General features: G+C 40.7%; 1 protein-coding gene across 1 annotated transcript in view; it reads right to left on the minus strand.

Moving 5' to 3' along the window:
* The window catches only part of LCMT1 (leucine carboxyl methyltransferase 1), a 46,900-nt gene that overhangs the window by 1,774 nt on the left and 22,035 nt on the right, over positions 1 to 23,091 (minus strand). Inside the window, exons 5-10 of the mRNA XM_006186670.3 lie at positions 20,764 to 20,825; positions 14,345 to 14,447; positions 9,703 to 9,823; positions 6,339 to 6,440; positions 5,206 to 5,297; positions 413 to 510 (exon numbers count right to left, since the gene is read on the minus strand). Of these exons, the coding sequence (XP_006186732.2) occupies positions 413 to 510; positions 5,206 to 5,297; positions 6,339 to 6,440; positions 9,703 to 9,823; positions 14,345 to 14,447; positions 20,764 to 20,825 (578 nt within the window). The remainder of the gene's footprint in view (positions 1 to 412; positions 511 to 5,205; positions 5,298 to 6,338; positions 6,441 to 9,702; positions 9,824 to 14,344; positions 14,448 to 20,763; positions 20,826 to 23,091) is intronic.

Genomic DNA, 23,091 nt, shown 5'->3' on the forward strand with positions numbered 1-23,091 from the left:
CAGGGGTCTATTAGAGACAGACTGTGTGTTTAACATCTAGTCAACCTGGTTACAAGCCAGTTATAAAGATAAACATTGGTTCCTTTTATTAAGATTATAATAAGACCAAAAAAACAAAAAAAGAGAAAGAAAAAAGAAGATTATAACAAGACTCAAGGTCTTTACCTTCCACCTGAGGAAACACCACAGTCGACCTCTAAAGCGATGTGGGTTTGTTTTGATACATGCGGTTTATCTGAATGGTTCTCCTGGTTTGTGTGCTGTAAAGACACAGAGGACGTAACAGCTAATTCTCCAGCCATGCTCGTGGATACATGGATACGATCCTTTAGTTCTGCCTGGGTCCAAAGCTCCCGTTGTCTTAACGTTCTTTCTATATCTAGGTCAGGTCAGCAACGGTGAAGTCACCTACCGAGTTCACCTCCTCCTTTGGTCGCCCAACAGAGGCAGTAATGCTGCATGAGCTGCTCAAGAAGCTCCATTTCATCCAGGAATTCAAGGGACTCTATCCTGTCAAGAGAATGAAAATAGAACAATACAACAATACAAAGGGACAGAATTAAAATGAAGGCGATGCAGCTTACTTTTGGGTTCAGAAAGATGTTCATGCTATACTAGGGGAAAAGAGGCAGGCTACAGAACAGTCTGCGTGGTGTGGGTCCACTTTAATTTATTTTTATTGACATGAAGAAAAACTACCGTAAGTAAGGTCAAAAATGACAAATGACAAGCTAGAAAAAATGTCTGTGATACGAATGACAAATGGTAATATCCTTGCTATATGAAGAGCTGTTACACTTCAACAAGAAAAGCTTTTAAAACTTATTTAAGAGGTGGGTAAAAGACCAGTTCACTGAGGAGGAAAAACAAGGGCTTTTCCTCTTCTTTATGCAAAGAGAAATGTAAATTACAACACAAGCTATGTTTTCAACTAACAGTTGACAAAGATCACAAAGGCTGATACAGGGAACCCTCCTACACTGTTGGTGGGAATGGAACTGGTACAGCCACTATGGATACCAATATGGAGGTTCCTTAAAAAACTAAAAGCAGAGTTACCACATAATCCAGCACTCTCGCTCCTGGGCATACCCAGAAAAGATGAAAATTCTTAGTTCGAAAAGACACATGCACCCCAATGTTCACAGCAGCACTATACACAGCAGCCAAACATGGAAACAACCCAAGTGCCCAGCAACAGATGACTGGCTTAAAAAGATGGGGGTGTGTGTATGTGTATGTGTATGTGTATATAAGAATATTATTTGGCCATAGAAAAGAAAGAAATATTGCCATTTGGAGCAACCTGGATGGACCTAGAGAGTATTATACTTAGTGAAATAAGTCAGACAGAGAAAGACAAATATTATATGATATATAATACAAAGGAATCTATGTACGAAACAGAAACAGACCCACAGACATAGAAAACAAACTTACGGTTACAAAGGGGAAAGGGTGGTCGGAGGAATAAATTAGGAATGTAACAGGTACAAACTACTATATACAAAATAGATAAGCAACAAAGATTTACTAGATAGCACAGGGAACCATATTCAATATTTTAAAATAACCTACAGTGGAAAATAATCTGAAAAAACATATATATATATATGTTTATATATATAAACATAACTGAATCACTTTGCTATCTACTGAAACTAACACAATATTAAAAATCAATTATACTTCAATAAAAAAAGCTGACACACATTTTATCAAGGCCCTAGAAAAGAGGCGCTCTCATGCGTTACCAGTAGGATTACAAAATAGCACAGCCTCACTGAAGAGCAATTTGCTCCCTTCTATCAATGTTTAAAATGTGTATCTTTTTGCTCAGCAATTCCGCTTTAAGAATTTACCCTGTACGAGTTCAAGAAATCTCACTGCAGCATCATAGCTGCAATGTAGTAACAGCAAAAAACCCTGTAAACTAGAAGAGATGGGTTGAGGAGATAAGAACACATGCATACAACAGGCTACCGCGCAGCCATGTGAAAGGGCCTACTGTTTGCACGTACTGACATGAAACAGCCAGAGCCGCTGAGACACAGCGTGGAATTTAAAAAGCAAGTTACGGGGGGCTGGGGGTACAGCTCAGTGGTAGAGTGCACGCTTGGCATGCACGAGGTCCTGGGTTCAATGCCCAGCGCCTCTGTTAAGGGGAAAAGTAAAAATAAATAAATTAAATAAATGTTTTTAAAAAGACCATTAAAAAAATTAAAAAATTAAAATAAAAAAATTAAGAAGCAAGTTGTTTAGTAAGCAATGAGCACCACATATTACTATCTATGTAAAGAAACAGGAATACATACGTTTGTATATTCATAGGCTACTTTTGGAAAATACAGAAACAACAACTAACTGGTAATGGTGGTTGTCTCTTAGAACAGAAGGTCGTGGACTGGCAGTGAGGGTGGTGGACCAAGGGTTTTGTTTGGTTTTCACTCTATACGACTTTATTCTTGGTTTTTTTTTTCTATCATGTGCTTGTATGATGTTTTTTAAAAAAAATCACTTTAAATGTAAATTTTAAATGTATACACACACACAGAGAAACATGCACAAACATATGAAAACAGCTTTTTAAAATGTTTTCTGTTGAGATATGTGCCCAAGGTGGGGAGGGGGTGGGGAAACGCAGGTATTTCCAGAAAGGATAAAGAAGAAAAATAAAAGATGATCTATGTGCACTATTCACAATAGCCACTGTTAAAATTCTGGTACTGCCACCTGTCCAGGCTGTGTGTGTGCGTGTGTGCTGTGTGTCTGTGCGCACCTGCGTGTACAGGGGTTGGGGGCTGTGCACAGTACGTGTTCCTGCATGTTCCTGTATTTGCGTTTCGCTCCTGTCTAGGTCAGCAGGCCTAAGAGTCACATATGAAGTGAGAGTGAGTATCCATGAAGTGCTCAGCACCATGATGAAGGCGCCAGCACGGTTATGACCAAGTTCAACTATCAAGAGACACCAGACTGTGAAGCTGCTCCCCCGAGGTGAGCTCCAGAAAGGCAGGCACAACTTTTGGCCTATTTTGATCGCTGCTGTAACTCTTGAGCTTCGAAAAGTGTGTGGTGCACAGCAGGCACTTGGCATTTGTCAAATCAACAGGCCAGCCTTCGACTTCTTTTTATACAGGGTATCCGGCAAGAGCCCTGGGCAAATGTACCCACCAATTATGAGGCATCCGCAGAGCTGGGAGGACTGGTCAGCCTGGGGTGGACAGACCAAAGCCCGTCTCGCCTCATCACCTGCCTGTTAGGACACGTGCCGCTGTCTGAAGGAGCCCACAGCAACGAGAGACTAATTGCTGCCTAGAAGAAACTTGCGCCCCTTGTGGTGGATGCCAGTTTGACTCCCCTCTGGGTCTCCGGAAGAGTAGCCAGAGCACTTCCATTACAGACGCCAGGCCTGGGCTATTCAAAATAGTTGCCTTGACATGTAGCAAATGAAAACCAGCCTGTGGGAAAGGAAAATTCTAGAAGAATCCAGAAACCACTGACCCGATCACGTGGAGACAACACTTTCACAACCGTCAAGGCTTTGATGGACATACTTGGAAAAAACAGTGATACTTCTAAAAGTTAACAGGAAGTTTGATGAAGAAGCAAAACCAAAAATTCTCATTATCTTGCAAGAGGCCAAAAACTAGGTCCCCAAAAGCAGGGGGAAGCGCAAATCAGGAAGGACAAAGAAATCATGGAAAAAGACTTAAGCTGGCATTAACACTGTCCAGAGATGGTATGGTGAGGCTCCCTCCAGAGTGATTTATAACGGAAACTACAACAAAACAAAATAAAAAACAAGACCCCACAAGCAAATATCCTGCTGCAGGCATTACTCTCTAATATCTTTAAAGTTATTATTATCAAGGAAACAACCTAAGTGTCCATCAAGGGATGAATGGATAAAGAAAATGTAAGTGTGTGTGTGTGTGTGTGTGTGTGTGTGTGTATATATACACACACACACACACATATATATTAACATGGAATATTATTCAGCCACTGAAAAAGAACAAAATCTTGCCACTTGTGACAACAGGATGAAACCTGAGGGCATTATGTTAAGGGAAATAAGTGAGACAGAGAAAGACACCATACCACGTGATCTCTCTTATATGCGGGAATCTAAACAAAATAAAACATGAACAGCACAGATTGGTGGTTGCCAGAGGTGGCAGGGAGGTGTGAAATGGGTGAGGGGGGTTCGGGAGCCAAAAGGTACAAACTTATAGTTGTAAAATAAGTAAGTCACAGGGATGTAATGTACTAACATGGTAACTATAGGGTAATAATACTATACTGCATATTTGAAAGCTGCTAAGAGTTTATCTGAAAAGTTCTCATCACGAGAAAAAAAAATTCTGTAGCTATGTGTGGTCATGGATGTTAACTAGACTTACTGTGATTCCACAATATGTACAAATATCAAATCATCCTGTTGTATACCTGAAACTAATATAATGTATGTCAATTATACTTCAATAAAGAAACTAACATTCATTTAACATATCTACATATCAATATAAATACTAAACATCATTAAACAGGAATATAGTAGCCCTGAATGTCTTGATATGTAAAGATAAACACAATCTACTGTTAAATTTTTTCAAAGGGATAGTGGTTTACAGACAAATATATGTAATATCCATCTACTGATTCAAAAAATAGAAATCTATATATCAACAAAAACTTATCTTTATATACACAGAGAAAAAGATACACCCCCATTTATAAACAGCTGTCTCTGGAAGCTGCAGCTACAGACTGCACAATGGCTTTATATTCCATGTACTTTGCTCCAAAATTGTTCCAGAAACACACGCATGTATTTCTTTTATAATAAGGGGAAAAGTTCGCTTAAAAATCTGCAAGCAGACTTTTTTTCCCCTTAGAAGCCCTTGGGTAATGTTATTTCTCCTTTTTCTCCAAAACACAGGGATTAGGCAAGATTTCCACTGTCTCCGCCTGAGACAGCCTGTTTTAGCATAAACCTTATCTTGGCTAAGTAGCTAATGAGTTACTCTCAAGGTGCTATCAGTGTTTAACTTATATTTAGCAGGTTAACTCTCTTCAAAATAAGACTAGTTAGGGGGTGGATTTCTTGTTGGTTTTTTGGTTTTCTTTACATTAAAGGATGCAGGCATTTAAGCCTTTAATTCACAGCATTTATCAGGGAGCTAAGTCTGGCCCGTCCCATACCTGCTCACTTCCGCGCGAGGTAATTTGCTGTACAAATTCATCATATCGATGGCTGATGCCGTCTCCCACCCGTTCGACAGGAGCCGTTCTTTCTGAAACGTGCGGTGGAGAGAAATGGGGAAGGAGCATGTGCTGTCATACAACTCGAGCCGTGCTCTGGGCAGGCGGGAGCTTCCCTCAGAGGACTCCTCCCTCAGAAGCCCATTCTGGCCCCTATCATCCTCCTTCTTATTTTCCGATTTTCTATACTGAACACACATAGTTACAACAGGGGGAAATGCACTAAAGTATATTTAAAAAGAAATACAGGAAGAAACTTTTCTACAAGCAACAGTTTTTACAAGAGCCCTAGTGGTGACATAATGTAAACCATGTAAAAACTAACCTATTTGAATTTCAGAAGGGGTGGGAAGTGTCTCTTCAGAAAAAAATTTAGAAGTCAGTATGGGAGGGGGACTACTATAGATTCCAAGAGATTTTAAGGAACCTATCAGTCAAACACAAAGTGTGAACCATGTTTGGATCCTGATTCAAATACACCATGAACATTTTTTTTCTAGATGATCAAGGAAAACTGAACATGAGTTGGGTGTTAGATGCTATGAAGGAGTTAGTGTCGATTTGTGAGGTTTTGATAATGGTATTACCATTCTCCTGGGAGTGGGGTGTGGCAGGGGGAAGGTCCTTAGTGGTAGGAGATTCACACTGAAGTATTTATGGGGGAAATGATATACTGTCTGGGATTTGCCTTAAAATATTCCAATGACAACACCAACAAAAGTTTCGGGGAAGAGGGTAAAGAAAATGACAATGACAAAATATTAATTACTGAAGCTGGTTGATGGAACAAAATGGGTGTTCATTTTAACTGTTTGCTCGACTTTTACGTTGTTTGAAAAATGGCATAGTAAAAAGTTAAAATAATAGAAATGTAAGTTTGTATTTTCCATACCAAGATGGCAGCCCAGGGCTTGGATTTCCCCAGTACGATGGCCCAGTGGCCCACGTGGGGCCCTAGCTGCCCTGCAGGCAGGCACTCATGAGGGAGTCTCACATTCTCTTATCTGCGAAGGGAGGATGCCCTCTTGGCTGGCTAAGGGTACAAGAGGATGTCCCGATCTCTGCTCTCTGACCTGTGACTCTAACGACTTGCAGGTCTCCACTCCTGCCAGGTCGCACTGTCGTCTCCGCAAGTTCTCAATCATGATCTGCCCAAAGCGATCGTCCATGTTCACCTGGGAAGGGAGAGAGGCTCCTGGGCATTGCCGGAAGGGTTTCTTTGTTTCTTACATATGCAAAATAAAACATCCCATTTCAAACCAGTCAAGGCTTGACATTTGATAATACCCAGCACAGGTTAACGGAAGCCTGAGTGCAGTCCTGATGGAGCATAAACCAGTACAGCCCCTCAAAAGGCAACTGGGCAGTGTCCGTTCATTGTTAACACTCAGCCTGGAATCTAGCAAGCTCACTGCCAGCAACCTGTCCTACAGACAGACTCGCTTGTGCACACAAAGATGCAAGAGCATTTACTGCAGCTTTATGTGTAAGAGGAAGGATCTGGAAAGCCAGCATTTGGGGTTAAATAAATTCTGGCACTGTTCATATAATGAAACACTGACAGCTGTGAAAACAAGAAAGGAAGATAGACAGACAGAAACGATCCCTAAAATAAACCCCTGAAAAGTAAGGTAGAGAAGAATGTGTATAGTATGCTCCCATCTGCCTTTAAGGAAAAAAATCCCTTTCTCCGCATTTATGTATGTGTAGGAGAATTCTAGAACACAGCAATGTTGCTTCTCAGGTTAGAGGCTGAGGTCTGGAGTAGATGAGAGAGTTATTTTTCTTTGTCTACCCTTTTGAACTGATTTTTTTAAAAAATTCAGCACGTGACATTATTTCTTGAATTAAAAAACTAGTTAAAAAAAATCTATATAAGTACACAATTGTCACAAAATATTATGTACACTACTGCAGCATATACATTGTGCCTTTGTCATATACAAGGTATCAAAAATTCACCACTTTAACAATATGTAAAATGATTTCTGTATTCATACAACCATGCTGCAAGACAAGAACCAATGTTAATTCTTCCTGGGGGATGCGTTTAGGCTTACGTGGCACTAATGACCGGATCGCACACTATTTATTCAGGACAGAAGCATGTCTGTGAGCACAAACGCCTGCATTTTGTAGCCCAGGTTTGGATCCTGGCTTGACGCTTCATAGCTGTGAGGCTGTGAGCAAGAAGCCTAAGCCCTTGGTGCGTCAGTCCCCTTACCTGTAAAACCAGGACAGCCCTAGGACCTACCTCATGGGTTGTGGTGATGATTAAATACGTTAATATATGTGAAACTCACAAAAGAGCGCCTGCTACATAAGTAATCAAATTCTAAGAATTTGTAATCATTATCATTACTGAAATTATCATCATCCATGTGGTTTTGTCATAAAAGTACTAATTAAAAAATAATGTAAGACGTGAGCAATTGACAAACAGGAGGCTGCCGCTGATTCTGCATGCATTAAAAGTTGATTACTAGCAAAATGAGGGTGGTGGGCAGGGATTTGAACCCATCAAGGGACGGCTGTGGTCAACACACTGAAAACTGGCACATTGCCTGGCCTGCTCCAAAGTGACACGATCTCTGGTCAAAATTCACTTAGCGCACCATCTCTCACGGGCTGCTGAATCGAGGTTTGCTGAATCAAAGAACACACAAATGGAGCAAAGTGAGTGAATACCCGGAACGTGTGGTAACAGGGGGAATGGGACGCCTTTTCCCCAGGTGTGGGATCCTGAAAGCAAAGACAGGTCACCAGGACTTATTCACATCAGAAGGTAAGACGGATGAGGCCACCTACCATTATATGGATATTCACCAGGACTGAAGATGGAGTCTGGGGAATGCCTCCAATTAAAGAGACGAAAGGAATTAAAATCAAGCAACCAAGGACCACCTATACAGGAACCTGGATTGGGAAGATGGGGAGGGATGGTGGGTAAGAGGCCAGGAGGCCAACATCTAGCCCTGGATCTGTCCATAGTTACGTGACGTTAGGCAAGGCCCTCTACTGCTCTTATCTGTGATAAAACTGAATAATAAAATGAGATTAAAAAAAAAGAAACAAAAATCGGGGGGAGGGTACAGCTCAGTGGTAGAGTGCGTGCCTAGCATGCACGAGGTCCTGGGTTCAATGCCCAGTACTGCTCTTAAAAAAATTTATAAATAAACCTGATTATCACCCTCCCAAAATATAAAGTCAATAAAGCTAAACTAAAATAAACAATAAAAGTAGCTAACATGTACTCAGAGCTTATGACCACCCCATTGTTGCTTCAACATCTCACGGGTCCCCACAATAATGCAGAGAGCTGGCTATGTTTTTTTAATACACTCAACAAATTTAATCTGAATTATTAAGACTTGAGAGGTACGTATGTTCATGTATAACTGAAAATTGTGCTGTACACTGGTATTTGACATAACATTGTAAAATGACTATAACTCAAAAAAAATGTTAAAAAAAAAAAAAAGACTTGAGAGGTAGGTATTCTTATCCTTTTAAGAACAGAGAACTGGGGCTCAGAGACAGTCAAATAGCTAACTTAGTAACAGCTTACTTAATAGCCGGCAATGCTGTAAGTGCTTACACATATATTAACTCATTCATTAATGATGATTTTGGGATATGATCATCCTCATTTTTCAGACGAGGAAACAGGCACAGAGAGGTTATGTAACTTGTCCAAGTCACACAGCGAGGCAGTCTGCCTCCAGAGAATGACCTCCCAACCACCTAGCCATTCTGCTCAGGTCACAGAGCTGATGATAACGTCGAGGGCCAGGATTCAGATGCGAGCGGAGCTACATAACCCTTGCAGTGCTATATCAGAAAGAAAAACAGGCCACCCATGGGCCAAACTCAGTGATTTTAGAAATTAGAAAATTTTACATTACAGCCCTTGCATTTCAAGTTAGAAACGCAACTTGTCTTCAAAAAACTGGGAGTTCAGGCAACTTTAGGCCCACATGGTAACAAGTGGCTGGAACCAAACCATGGGCATCCCATGAAGTGGGACACAGGGGTCCCAGTTCACCAGTCCACACTAATTACACCTGCCCAGCTTCCTCCATTTGCATTAATATCTGCCTCTGAAGGCATCTGAGTTTGCTACCCCTACGCTGATGATAGCCAAAATCCCCTCCATCAAGAGCTACGACTTTATAGTAAACACGATGATAAAATAAGAACTCAAAATACTCTTACAAGGCCAAAACAGACATTCCCAAAGCTCTGGGTAGAAGTTCGCAAGAAGTCAGGAACTCAGGAGTACCAGGTTTGCCAGAATTGGTTAATAAAGGAGATATGTGAGTGGCCGGAGGCAGGAGGAAAAGAACTCAGGGAAAGCATCCATTTGCAGATGCTCAGAGAGGGAAAGTCACCACTGGAGTCCCATGCGGGATGCAAGTTCCTTATGCTTCCTTTTACCTGCTCGTAGTTTATGAACATGGCAGTCTCAAAGCTGTTGGCCGCCCACTTGAGAAGGTTTGCAGACTGCTCCGGAGTCATATAAACCAGCACACATTCAGCTATCAGGAGGGTTGGCAATCTTAAGAGAAGAAAAAAAGGCAGATAACTAAGTCTTCATCGAACTTGGACTCTCCAGTTTCACATACGTTGCAGCACTGGCAGCGCAGCTCACACCCAGGAAAACCAGAAGCACTGGTTTTCGCATCACCTAATCAATGCAGTAATTCATGTGTAATCCCATCATGACCCAGAGTTTTATCCTGTAAAAGGTGAGCAATCAGCAATGATTTTTGTCTGGCTGATGAAAATGTGCTAACTGTGTGTGGTAGGCTGTAAAAATGGCTACAAATTCTTCCCTACTGTGCACCCACACTACGGTGATGTGGACCTGCAGATACTCCCACTCAGGAGGTGGAGTGTATCGTCCTTCCCCTGGAATCTGGGTTCATCATGTAACGTGATTTGGCCAACGGAGCAGGAACAGACATGATACAAGCAGAAGCCTGGACATGACTTGCTACACTGGTGCTCGCTCTCCTGCTGCACTTGGAAACCTGAGCCCACCACGTGAATGAGCCCAAGCTGGCTTGCTATAGGAGGGGAGGCCCTGTGGATGAGAATGAGGCAGCCCTGCTAACCTGCCCACTGTCCACACTTGAGTGAACCCCAGGAGGTATCAGCTAAACCTGGCCCCGAGCAGAAGAACCACCCAGCTAAGCCCAGCCCAAACTGTCAGCTCACAGAATGCTGAGCAACTCAGCTGTGGGCTGTTTTTAACCTACTGAAGTTGGAAGGATTTGTTACACATCCAAAACTGACAGATACAATCTAGAGAGACTGATACTCATTCAACAGACTATCATTCTTCTTACAGAAGCTTTTACTATCAAGAATTGAAAACAACATGAATAGTCTTCAAGAAACTACATTAGTTATTATGTACTCTGATTTACCAGGCCCAAAGTAATGAATAAATTATGAAATAGGAAAAGCAATAAACTCCTGCAGAAATTTCTAAAAGCCTTAACTTTGGACAGGAAACACTGGCATCCCCAAATTATGCAAGCTCCACTGGTTTACTCCTGGCTTATGTATTACTGCTCCTTCCCTGACTCCTTCCCTGGACCCTCCCCTCCCCCTCTGCCATCTGAATAATCATATTCCTCACTGCTGATTGCTATTTCTTCTACAAAGCAAGTGAGTTATTTTATTGGTGGCAATCTTAGAATCAATTGTGTAACAAGAAATTATGCAACAGTTGTGCAATAAGAAATTAGTTGTAAAGAACATGGCATATCCCCCCAGTGGACTGCCAGGAAGCTCATACGTATGATGCTTTAGCACTGAATTTACTGACACGGACGCTCTCCATGGTCCCAGACTCCAGCGGCCTCTTTGTTTGCTCCCCTATACTTCTTCAAAGCAGGTACCCCAAGAGTCATTAAAGAGTTCATACAATTAGCCATTTAATGTCTCTTTTTTCCCCACACGATAATGTAAGCTGTTTTGTTCACGGCTCTCTCGTATCTGTACACAGTAGATTCTTAACTATTTGATGAATGAGTGAATAAATAAATGAACAAATAAGTGAACATACGTACATATATATGCACATACATATACGTACATATCTAGATACATTTGATTTTTTTAAAAGTTCCCCAACTGTATGCAGAGCACAGTCACATTTTAAAGACAAATACATATTTACAAATTTTGGCATAAAATTTATTAAGGTGGTTATCTCTGAGTTCAGGATTTGGGATGATTTTTATCTGCTTCTAGGACCATCAGAACCATCAGCAATAGCTACTAAAACTATCAAAATGAATGAGATTTTTTAAAAATAGTTTTCTACATTATCATCTGTTAACATTTATTGCTGAGTTCTGTTATTTTCTCACTTTTCAAGGAGGAAACTGAGATACACAGAGGTGAAATAAGTTGTCCAAGGTCAAAGTCTAGTGTATCCTTCCCTCAGAATTCAAACCTGTCCAGCCGGACGCAGTGCCATTACTGTGCCATTAAAGAGAAAGGGCACCCGCAAGTAAATGCTGGCTCTGACCTGATGGTACCAACTATCCACCTGCTCTGCCCATCTGGACTTCCCCCTTTTATTAACAGTAAAATGTTATATAACTTATTTAAATATATATCTCTAAATGCTTCCTGGACCCATTTGGAACTTGGTACAAAAAAATGAGGACAGTGATCCAGAGGAAAAATAGTCAAGAACGAGTTGTAAATAAAACTGAAAATCAGAAAGAAAAACATTAAAAAGAAGATTTTTTAAAATTAACTATAGTGTAAGTCTAAAACCTGAGATTATACCAATAGAAATTATTAGAAAAACTGACTGAGGGAAAAATAGTTCCAAAACCTCACCTAATAGGTTGAATACTTAGAGAAATCCAGTTTCAAGCATCTTTTTTAATGCAAAAGGTAACCATTATTTACATAAGATATTGACACATGGGATAGCCAGGTAGAGGTTATATGAGAATTTTTTTTGCAACTTTTCTGCATATTTGAATTATTTGAAAGTGAAAAGTTAAATATTTTACAATGTATTTTGTAAGAGGTCACCATTAGCAATATTAAAAGTAGGATTAATACATTTCAAAATATAAGTGAAGTGGGGGAGGGTATAGCTCAAGAGGTAGAGCACATGCTTTGCACACCCAAGGTCCTGGGTTCAATCCCCAGTACCTCCTCCAAAAATAAATAAATAAGTAAACCTAACTACCTTCCCCCACAAAAATAAAAAAATAATAAATTAAATTTAAAAATATATATATAAGTGAAAGAAAAGCAAAGACAAGACAGCCCATAAAGTAACACACAGAACACAATAAAACCACAAGGAAGAATATATAATTCTAATACTGGTTACATCAATTGTTTTTAGATCTTCAAAACCTCCAGCAATGGTAGCCCTAGTTGCTTATTCCTTTCATCGTTTGCCACTGATTCTTCACGTTCAATTTATTCTTTAAAGTAACTTTCTCTTACCTTCCTTTCAAACCTCCCTTTGAGTCACCTCAAATATTCTTCAAAGTGTCGTCTTCACCTACATTAGACCATGTATTTGTAGACTTTTTGATGCTGGCCATTCTGACCGGTGTTAGGTGATACCTCACTGTAGTTCTGATTTGCATTTCTCTGATAATTAGTGATGCTGAGCATCTTTTCATGTGCCTCTTGGCCATCTGAATGTCTTCTTTAGAGAAGTGTCCATTTAGGTACAGGACACCATGGAGATGTGCCTTTATCTCCCATTAACTCTTTTTTTTTTTTTAATTGAAGTGTAGTCAATTACTATGTGTCAAGTTCTGGTGTACAGCACAATGTCCCAGTCTTGCATATGCACACATATATTCGTATCTCCCATTAACTCTTTAACTCCAATCTAATTGTGACCAGCATCACTGTGCTAAAATCACACATCTCACTCCACTCCTCTGCTCCCCAGTGGTACTCACTCTCAACAATTTGGTGTGAACCCTTCTGGTCCATTTTTAAAATACTTCTGGGATGTATATATGTAATCATGAAAATATGGTATTTGGGGAGTTTGATTTTGCACATTTGGTATCACTCTCTGCATATTACTCTGCAATTTCATTTTTTAAAACTCAACATTAAGTTGTGGGGGGAGGGTATAGCTCAGTGGTGAAGCATGTGCTTAGCATGCACGAGGTCCTGGGTTTAATCCCCAGCACCTCCATTAGAAAGATAATAATAAATTTTTAAAAATAAAGAAAACAACTATGGAAATTATTTTTAAAACCCTCAACATTAAGTTTCTGAATTCTCTCCAAAGTCATGCATTTTACCTATCATCCATCCATTCTCCTCCTGATGAACATTCAAATTGTTTCCAACTTTCTGCTACTAAAAATGGAGGCCGCAATGAACATCCTCCTTGTACACACACGTAGACCTTCCCAGGGGGATACGCCCGACAGTGGAGCTGCACCAGCACGTGGTACCTACATTTACAATTTCACGAGACACTTCCAGATTGTCCCTTGCAACGAATCATACCAAGCTCGCTTCCACCCGTGGTGTACGTCCATTCCTCTCCCCCAACACCCTTGGCAACACTTGATATTGTCAGACTTTCACATTTTTCCCAACTTGGTGGGAGTAAAATAGAATTTCACCTGGTTACTACTGAAGTGAAATACCATTTTCATATGATACCAGTTTCTTCTTTGAACCTCCAGGCCATCTATCCTTTGCCCATTTTTCTACAGGGCTCTTTTTGTTAACAGTAGCTATTCTTTATACATCAGTGTTAACCCTTTCTTTATGTGTTAACAATCGTATGTTTCTATGTATAGAATTATCTTCCCCGAAATTTTGTATTAGGCATCAGTATTTTATAAAGCAATACAGGTGATTCCAATAGGAAAACAGACTCAAGAAACACTGTTTCTAAAAAAAAATTCAGAAAGCCTTTCTAAACAGCTATGAAATTATAAAGATTACAGGGGGGAAAATGGTACATGGTATGATGCTGTATTTCTAACTGGCCTTATCTCAAAATAGCAGAAAATCACAAATGTAAGAGGTTAAAAAAAAAAAAAAACCTCACTGTGTATTCATGTTACATTTCTTTAGTTTCTCTTCCAGTTCAGGTATATCTCGGAGATCTGCTCCCATGATGCAGTATCTCTTTGAATCCAACATGTGCCCGTCTGCAAATGCAAGAAGAGGTTATAATTCAACAGAAGTTAATCAAGAAGAGACTATAATTTAACAGAAGTTAATCAAGAAGAGACTATAATTTCAATGGATATGGCTTTCTCAAAACTAAAGCAAATTTGTTTTTCTCCATTATAAAAATATATGTTCACTATGAGAAAAAGTTAGGTGAAGGAAGGTGAAAATTAAATAAAATCACACCTTCCAAAAATAACTATTAGGGTTTTGGCATATAACATTCTAGCCTTTTTCCTATGTACTTAAACTCATATACACAATACAGACACATCCTCTCCCTCTTCTCTCTCACAAGCACACACCCTGCACAGCAAAAAGAAAATGGGGCCACCCAATACTTGCTTTGAAGGCTTTTCCTATTTAACAGTAGTATCAGGGACATCATTCTCTGTAATGACTTCCCAGTGCTCCACGGAGTGCATAAAACTTACTTTGCCAATTGTCGCTATTAGACACACAGTATTTCCAAGTTTACTCCATCCTAGGCACTGCGGGGAGCATCCTTGTATATATACCATGAAGCACTTATCCAGTTAAGCAGGTTACAATGAGCAGAGTCAGGAGAACAAAGAGTAAGCCTATTTAAATATTGGTACCAACTGGCGGGCTGCTCTCCAAATGTTTTGCCAATCTGTGGGATATCATATTTAAAGGAAAATAGCTTATATACTAAAAGAGTTACAAATAAAATATTTGCTTTAAAAGATTCCAGCAGAGATTTGGATAGAATGGTATATATAATGGTTCTCAAGCTTTGACAGCTATCAGAATCATTCAGAGGGCTTGTTAAAACACAGACTGATGAGGTTCCGCGCCCTGAGGTTCTGATCCAGGAGATTTTCCAAAAGTAGAAATGTGCCATTTCTAACAAGCTCCTCAGACGGTGCTGGTGCTGTCAGTCTGGGACTACACTTTTAGAATCCTGGCGCACTTTTTAGTACAGGCGATAGTTAAAGTCAGGGATGGTACATGGAGATTCATCCATCTAGTCACAGTATTTTTGTGTATGCCTGAGAATGGTTTCAATTAAAAGTTTAAAAAATAGATTATAATAAAAAAGAAATAAAACTGCACGACTGTTTACCCAAAGCATTGTTCACTCAACTTCCCCGGGGTACAAACCATGGAAGGAGCTGGAATATCCGACAGCCGGCCTGCATCGCTGCTGAGAACTCAGGTTCCCATCTGAGAACCCACAGCAAAGGGATGTGGGAAAGACTAAAAGCAGCCGGAGAAGCCCATTTGGCTGATTCAAATACACTTGGCCACCCACCATAAGCTAAAAGAACCACCACCCAGGAACCTGCTAGAAGTCAGGGAACCACCACAGGGCAAGGCCGGGAAACCCGGCAGTCAGCCCCGAGCACCACAAGCCCGAGTCAGGGAAGGAATACAAAGCACGTGAAGGCACTTGCTTGCCCTGCTGTGGAAACGAGCAACGATTCCCAAACGCCCGTGTGCTTTCTTCCAAATAACATATATATTAATAATGAGTTTTTCCATTCTTAACCACAAAAAAAAAAAGAGAGAGAGACCATCAGAATGTTGAAGCACGTGGTTCTCTCAGACCACACAAGTCATGGGAGACACGTCTTACTCAGGATGTGGATCTAAAGGTAGCACGCGAGACCGAAATGGCACATGGTCACAATGACTCTTAGAAATTGAGCACAAGGTACGGCAAAACTGCAAGAATCAAGGACGTGGGTGTACCCAGCAGTGGACCAGCCACGGCAAGCCGGCACACGACCTGGGAAGCACTGACCCCAAGGTCTCATTAACGACAGAATCGGACAACTCTAGTTATCGCTCATCCCCCACCCACCATGCTCCCAGGGCTCCTCTGAAGTCAGGGGCTCCTCAAGCTGTATAGAAACAGAAGGCGCATTACCTGCCCTCGAAGGATGCCTTACCTTCACAAGAAGCAGAATGTATCTTGTAGAGGATACAGGGCCCAGGGCAAGTTTCAGGGAAGTTTTACTCCTCTAGAAAAACATGCCATTTTTATAAACTCTAACACTGGTGAGACACCCCAGGCACAACAGAAAAACCGTGGTGCATCTGGAATGCTCCTGAGTGTGGGTGAGAAAAGTAACTTGCTCACCAGAATGAGATTTCAAACTGGCCAACTGCAGAATCGTGAGCTACACGGATGGCTGGTGTTTGAAGCCACATGCTCTGCAGTGGTTTGTTACACAGAAAACTCATACAGGCTCTAATCATCTGCCTCATTAAGCTCGTGCCTATGAAAGGCATGAGAAAGGGGAAGATTTACGCGATGTTAACACAGTAGTTAGACACACACCCACACACAGAATCCACAGTGCACATAGTCATGATCGCTTCTGGGACCTCCAAGTCAGCATTTCAAGAGAGATGTGTTCCTAGGTGCTACTGACCTGCAGTGAATCCCACCAATCCCATTCACTGTCTGTCTTCAAGAACAGACTTACTATTAAGGATTGCAAGGTGTTCTTTCAGGCCCACAGATTTTCCTAGAACTCTTTAGTTTAAAAAAAGAGGTTGTAAAATGGAGACGGCCTCAGGTGGGTTTCCTGACCCTAGAGAAGTTTCACTTGTTCACCTGCTCATCTGTCCACCCAGTAATACTTACTGAGCTCTCACTATGTCCGGGGCACTGAGCCAAGTTCAGGGAATAAACTGATGAACAAAAAGATATGGTCCTGCCCCCAGGGGGCCTACCATCCGGCAGGGAAGATGAAGAGTGGGCAAGGCCAAGTGTGGGGAAGGTTACAGAGAAGCAGGCAGTCTTGCGGGAGCACGTGACAGGTTCTCACTTCCCTTAGAATGGAGTCCAAACTTGGCGTGGCCTACGAGAGCACCCTGCCGCCTTCCTTAGCTTCATTGTGAACCATGCACCCCTCCCCAGTGCCAGCTCCAGTCACGCCAGCCTCTTGCAGGCTCCTTCTTCCCCTAAGCTTGTCTTGTCAGAGACGATCTTCTCCCTAGAGAGCTTCTCCTTCTTAGGGCTCAGCTGAAATGCCGTGAAGCCACTCTGAAATGCTTTGATTTGTTGTTGTTTTTTCTTTAGACTCATTCAGTTCCACAGAGGAGTTGAAATGGGTCCCCAAATACCAACGTTCGCGCATTCAAGCATTCAGTATTTATTCAGTCAACAATCTCTGCGCACCAGGTGCTGTTCGAGGTGCTGGGGATATGGGATACAGTCATGGAAAAGACAGGAGAGGCCCCTGCTCACAGGAGACTTATCCCCTAGGGGAGGGAGAGCTGATACATCATTAAAGAATCAAGATAACATCAGAGAATTAAGTGCTATGAAGAAAATAGGAGGAGGAGGAGAGAGGAGGATGCCTAGGCGGGAGGCGGCAGCAAGAATGAGACGTGGGTGATGAGACCGAGCCCATCAAGAAAATTAGAGGGAAAGAGTTCCCGGCCGAGGGAAGAGGAAAGGTTTCAAGTGAGAGCAAGCTTGGCACGATCAGAGGACGGCAGGAGGGCAGTGTGGCGAGGCCATAGTCCCTGTGGTCGAAAATAAAACCGGGCTGGGGGGTACAGAGGCCCGATTAACCGTGTGGATCTAAGCAGGCAAGTGACAGAACCTCACTGACTTTGTAAGAACTCATTCTGGCTGACTTTTCACTGTGTGCCCACTTGCATACTTTTCATTTTTCAACCCCGTGCATATTTCAGCTTAAGAAAACACATATCATCAATTCCAAGCTGCATTTTTTTCTCACATCTTCACATTTCTAAAATCAAGATGCATCTAACAGTCGATAATGTACCAGTTTAACTTTGCTGGCATTTTTTCTTTCCTACTGGCAAATACATAGTGGTGATTCTTAACAGTCACAGCCCCACAGGTCTGATGAACTAGGGCAATTTTTAAATGAAATTTTGTCAGTTTTACTACCATCTGCCACTTCTCTCAGATTTTCATTCACATTTTTATTTTTATTCAAATTTTCCTTTCGTAGTATAATGGGGAAGTCAAAAACTATAAAGGATAAGGCTGGAAATTTTTCCTACATAAGACACAAACAGAGTTAAAAAACAAGCAAAAGACTGAGAAAAAAAATCTGCAATAAAAAAAGTTGACAAGGGGCTTGTATCAAAGAACGTATCTTCATGTTATAAAAGGTTCCTAAAAACTGGGAGTGGGAAAAAAAGGAAACAACGCAACCGAAAAAAAAGTTGCACAAAGGAAATGAAAAGGAAATTTATGAAGAAATTCCCAAAGGCCAGTGAAACTAAAGAAAAATACTCCATCTCGCATTCAGAGTTATATAAAATTTTAAAACAACGGGACACCATTACTGCCTATCAGATTGGTGGCAATTTAAAAAAATAATACCTAGTATTAATGAGGGTGCAGGGAAAGGGAATCCTCGTCTACTCTTAGTGAAAATATAAATTAATACAAAGGGTCTTGAAGATCAGTTTGGTAGCAGCCATTAAAAGTCATAACGTGCAGTCCTTTGAGCTAGCAAGTCCTGCAAACACACATATCCACAGGTTTTCTACAACACTGTTTAATAAAAGGCAGCAATCGAAATGACCATCAGTAGGGAACAGATTAAATAAAATGGAATTTCTGTGCAGGAGCACTATAAATGCACTAGAAATGATGAGGTAGGCTTGTATATACTGACATGAAAAGACAGCCATGACTTACTAGGATGAGAAAAGAGCAAGTCACAAAACAGTATGCATAAATTATTCACTTGATTAAAATTATATATAAACCTCTATTTGCATATAGAAGCATAGATTCATTCATTCAACAAATACATGTTGAAGGGATAGATTGGGAGTTTTAAATTTGTAGAGACTGACAGGCATATGCAGAATAGATACACAAGATTATATTGTGTAGCACAGGGAAATATACACAAGATCTTGTGGTAGCTCACAGTGAAAAGAAAATATGACAATGAGTATATGTATGGTCATGTATAACTGAAAAATTGTGCTCTACACTGCAATTTGGCACAACATTGTAAAATGACTATAACTTAATAAAAAAATGTTAAAAAACAAAACAAAACAAAACCCAAATACATGCTGAACTACAGCATGTATTTATTCAATGTGTACATACACTCGTTCAATAGAAATTTACTGAATCTCTTACATGCCAGGCACTGAGTATTTGCGTACATATTTTATTATATGTGGTATTCACCTTTCTCTAGGTATACTGCGCATCCGTAGTAGGAAATACTCTGAACATCAGTTATCTTGGATGGGGGGGAATACGGAAGGAAGGTCTTTACGTTCTACTTTATATATTTCTACATTGACGGATCAAAGTCCTAGCAAAGTGCTAGCACATTCATTACAGATAATCATTCTGACACAAATATTAACCAAATACATAGAGAATTACGGTAGCAAAACTGTGGAGAAAGCAAATAGGCCAGCAAATGGCAAAGCCTGAGTAGGTTCTACTTAGAATTTATGTAAGGGAAACAAAGGACGGGGGCAGATGCTATTTTCTGTGAAAACCTACTGGGAGTCTGATCACGAGGCGGATGACTGAAGCACGGTGGTGTGTGAATGACGCGGCTTGTGTAACTGTCTGATCGTCGCTGTGTTATCTGTGTCGACCCTCTGAGAAGGCCATCCTCTCTGAGCATGCTTTCTAACCCCAATTATTAAGAAGGCCCTTGAACATCTCTGTCAGACACAGACTGAAAATAATGGAAGATTCTGGAAGAGCTACATCATAATTGGAAAGGCTTAGAAATGAGGAAAGTATTGTTGGAAACATTCATAATGAAAACTTGAGGGGGAAAAACTGACTGCAGCGGCCAAGGAGGAAACATAAACAAGGATGTAGGTCAGGTATAAAACAAGAGGGTAGTGGGGACAGAACTGGAGAGGACAGGGACCCGCTCCCCCAAGTGAGGCAGCCCCCGCTCAATTCTTGTAGGAGCTGTGGTCTGATGTCGCCGGAACTGATTTTTCCAGGTGAAACTAGAAATCAATTCTTTGATGAAAAATCTACTTTTGAAATGTTGGCGACTAAAATTCTTTTTAAAAAGATTCCAGGTTGGGGAATCTATGAACCTCTAAGAAGAGTCATACCAAAAATTGTTTTAAATTCCTTCACGGTAACTGCAATGAAGGTGAAAATGTATCAGCAGACACATATGTAGATACGTGTATATGTACACACACACACACCCACACCCACACACACCACACCCCCACACACCCACACCCACACACCATCTTTAAAAAGGGGGAAAAGAACAAAAATTGTTATATAGCCCACAGGGTATTACTTAGGTTAAGGATACTTGCCTATTTGAAGTGTGTCCTCTGAATGTAAGTCTAAAATGGGTTTTGATAGGACAGGTTTCAATCTGTGGGAAGATGAGAGAGAGAAGAAAGATGAGTCAGGTAGCTTATTACTGCAAAAATGCAGACACTCAAGTGGATCTCGCTACTATTTAAAGGAAGGGCCACGCCAAAGGGTCTTCTGTTTAATTACACGTGATCCTAGGCACATCCAGTCAAAGTCCAGTGGGTGCAAGTCTCAGCTTAGATCAGCTAAGCTTTACACTGAGAATCTGATATCAAATCACAAACCGATCATGAGAGATTTACTTACAGGCTAGCAAGACTTTTCCAAATGTTTCAGTGTTTTCCAAGCCATCTGCTAATGTCTTGCCTCTTCTAAGACAAAACTTTTAAGAGAGCTATTACTTCTCACAGGTAAACTAAAAAGACTGACTCTTACTGAGACCTAAAGTTTAGTTAACATTTATGTGGTAACGTCCCCAGTGAAGAAAATGCAAAAAAACCAGACATCAGAGAGCCAGGTTCAATTCTACAACAACCACACACAAACATCAATGCATTTCTCAGCCCAGGAAACCACCCTGGCCTGAACTGAGAGCCTACTTGCTCTTTTCACTCAGGGTTCTAACAAGTTGAGCCATACTCTGTAGGTCCCGGAGCATCAGAATTGCCATATAGCATCTACAAGGCATAGATAGATAATATATATACTTTTATATTTGGGAAGAGTAAAAAGCTTCTTTTCATGAACTAGGAAAAAACAAGGCTTGAAAATTATCCCCAGTTTGTGAGAATTAGACGCGTCTGAAGGACAAGCTACAACTTCATGCTTATTACAAAAGTTACTGAAGTATAAGAATCAAGATTTTATTTACATGACTAATATAAAAAGGAGGGAGGAAATAATGCCATTTGCAGCAATATGGATGGACCTGGAGGTCATTATGCTAACTGAAGTAAGCCAGAAAGAGAAAGAAAAGTACCATATGATATCTCTTATATGTGGAATCTAAAAACTGACACAGATGAACTTATTTATAAAACTCATAGACATAGAAAACAAACTTATGGTTACCGGGGGGAAAGGGGAGGGTGAAGAGATAAACTGGGAGTTTGGGATTCACAGCTACTAACTTCTATATATTAAATAGATAGGGGGAGGGTATAGCTCACATGGTAGAGTACATGCTTAGTATGCATGAGGTCCTGGGTTCAATTCCCAGTACCTCCTCCAAGAATAAATAAATAAGTAACCCTCATTACCTTTCCCCACATAAACAAACAAACAAATAAATAAAATAAACACTAAGGTCCTCCTGCAGAGCACAGGGAACTATAGTCAATATCTTCTAATTGCTCATTATGAAAAAGAACGTGAAAAGGAATATATACATATATATGTATAACTGAATCACTATGCTATGCACTAGAAATTACCACAACATTGTAAACCGACTCTACTTCAATAAAAAACAAAATAAAAAGGAGGGGAATGAGTGCAGGTTAAAATTATTGGGAAACTTTAACCCTGGTCTTGCAGTCAGGGTTTAAACATCAGCTCCACCCTCTTCCTAGCTAGCTGACCTTACGCAACTTAACTAAACTACTCTGAGCCTCAGTTTCCTCATCTGTGAAGAGAGGCTAAGGATAGCCCTTAATGTATGAGTTGGCTCTGAGGACTGAGTGGGCCAATCCAAGTGAAACATTTAACACAGGGCTAGGCAAAGAAAAGCTCTCAGCAAAGATCAGCAAACTCATAACTTACAACTAAGCAAACTCCTTGAACAGTGGACTTAGAAAAGCCCCCTGAATATCTCGTATATAATAACCGATTAACTTCAGTTTCCCATTCATTCTTGCATTCAAAAAATATTTACTACACATCTATTCTGGGCCAGGCACCTTTCTGTATCCTGGGGTTAAAGAAGCAAAATACACATAAAAATTCAGATTAATAGAGGGGGAAGGGATAGCTCAGTGGCAGAGCAGCATGCCTAACATGCACAAGGTCCTGGGTTCAATCCCCAGTACCGCCATAAAAACAAAAAAATACATATAATTATCTCCCCCCACCAAAAATAGAAGTAAGTTTAAAAAAAATTCAGATTATTAAACTACTATAGGTCATTTTTAAAAACGTGCAGAGAAATTATACTAATGGATAGAAGAGTCACAAGGGAGAGGATAATTCATGGTGAAGACTGCACGATACATTGGAATGAGGGTCCTGGGGCAAGAAAGAGAGAGAGGAGGGGAGGAAAGGAAAGCAGTGCCTGAAAATGAGGCCTCAGAGCTGTTTCTAAATTCCAGCAGGCTCTTCCTTCCGGT

Source organism: Camelus ferus, chromosome 18, assembly GCF_009834535.1.
Source record: "Camelus ferus isolate YT-003-E chromosome 18, BCGSAC_Cfer_1.0, whole genome shotgun sequence".
NCBI classification, from domain to species: Eukaryota; Metazoa; Chordata; class Mammalia; order Artiodactyla; family Camelidae; genus Camelus; species Camelus ferus.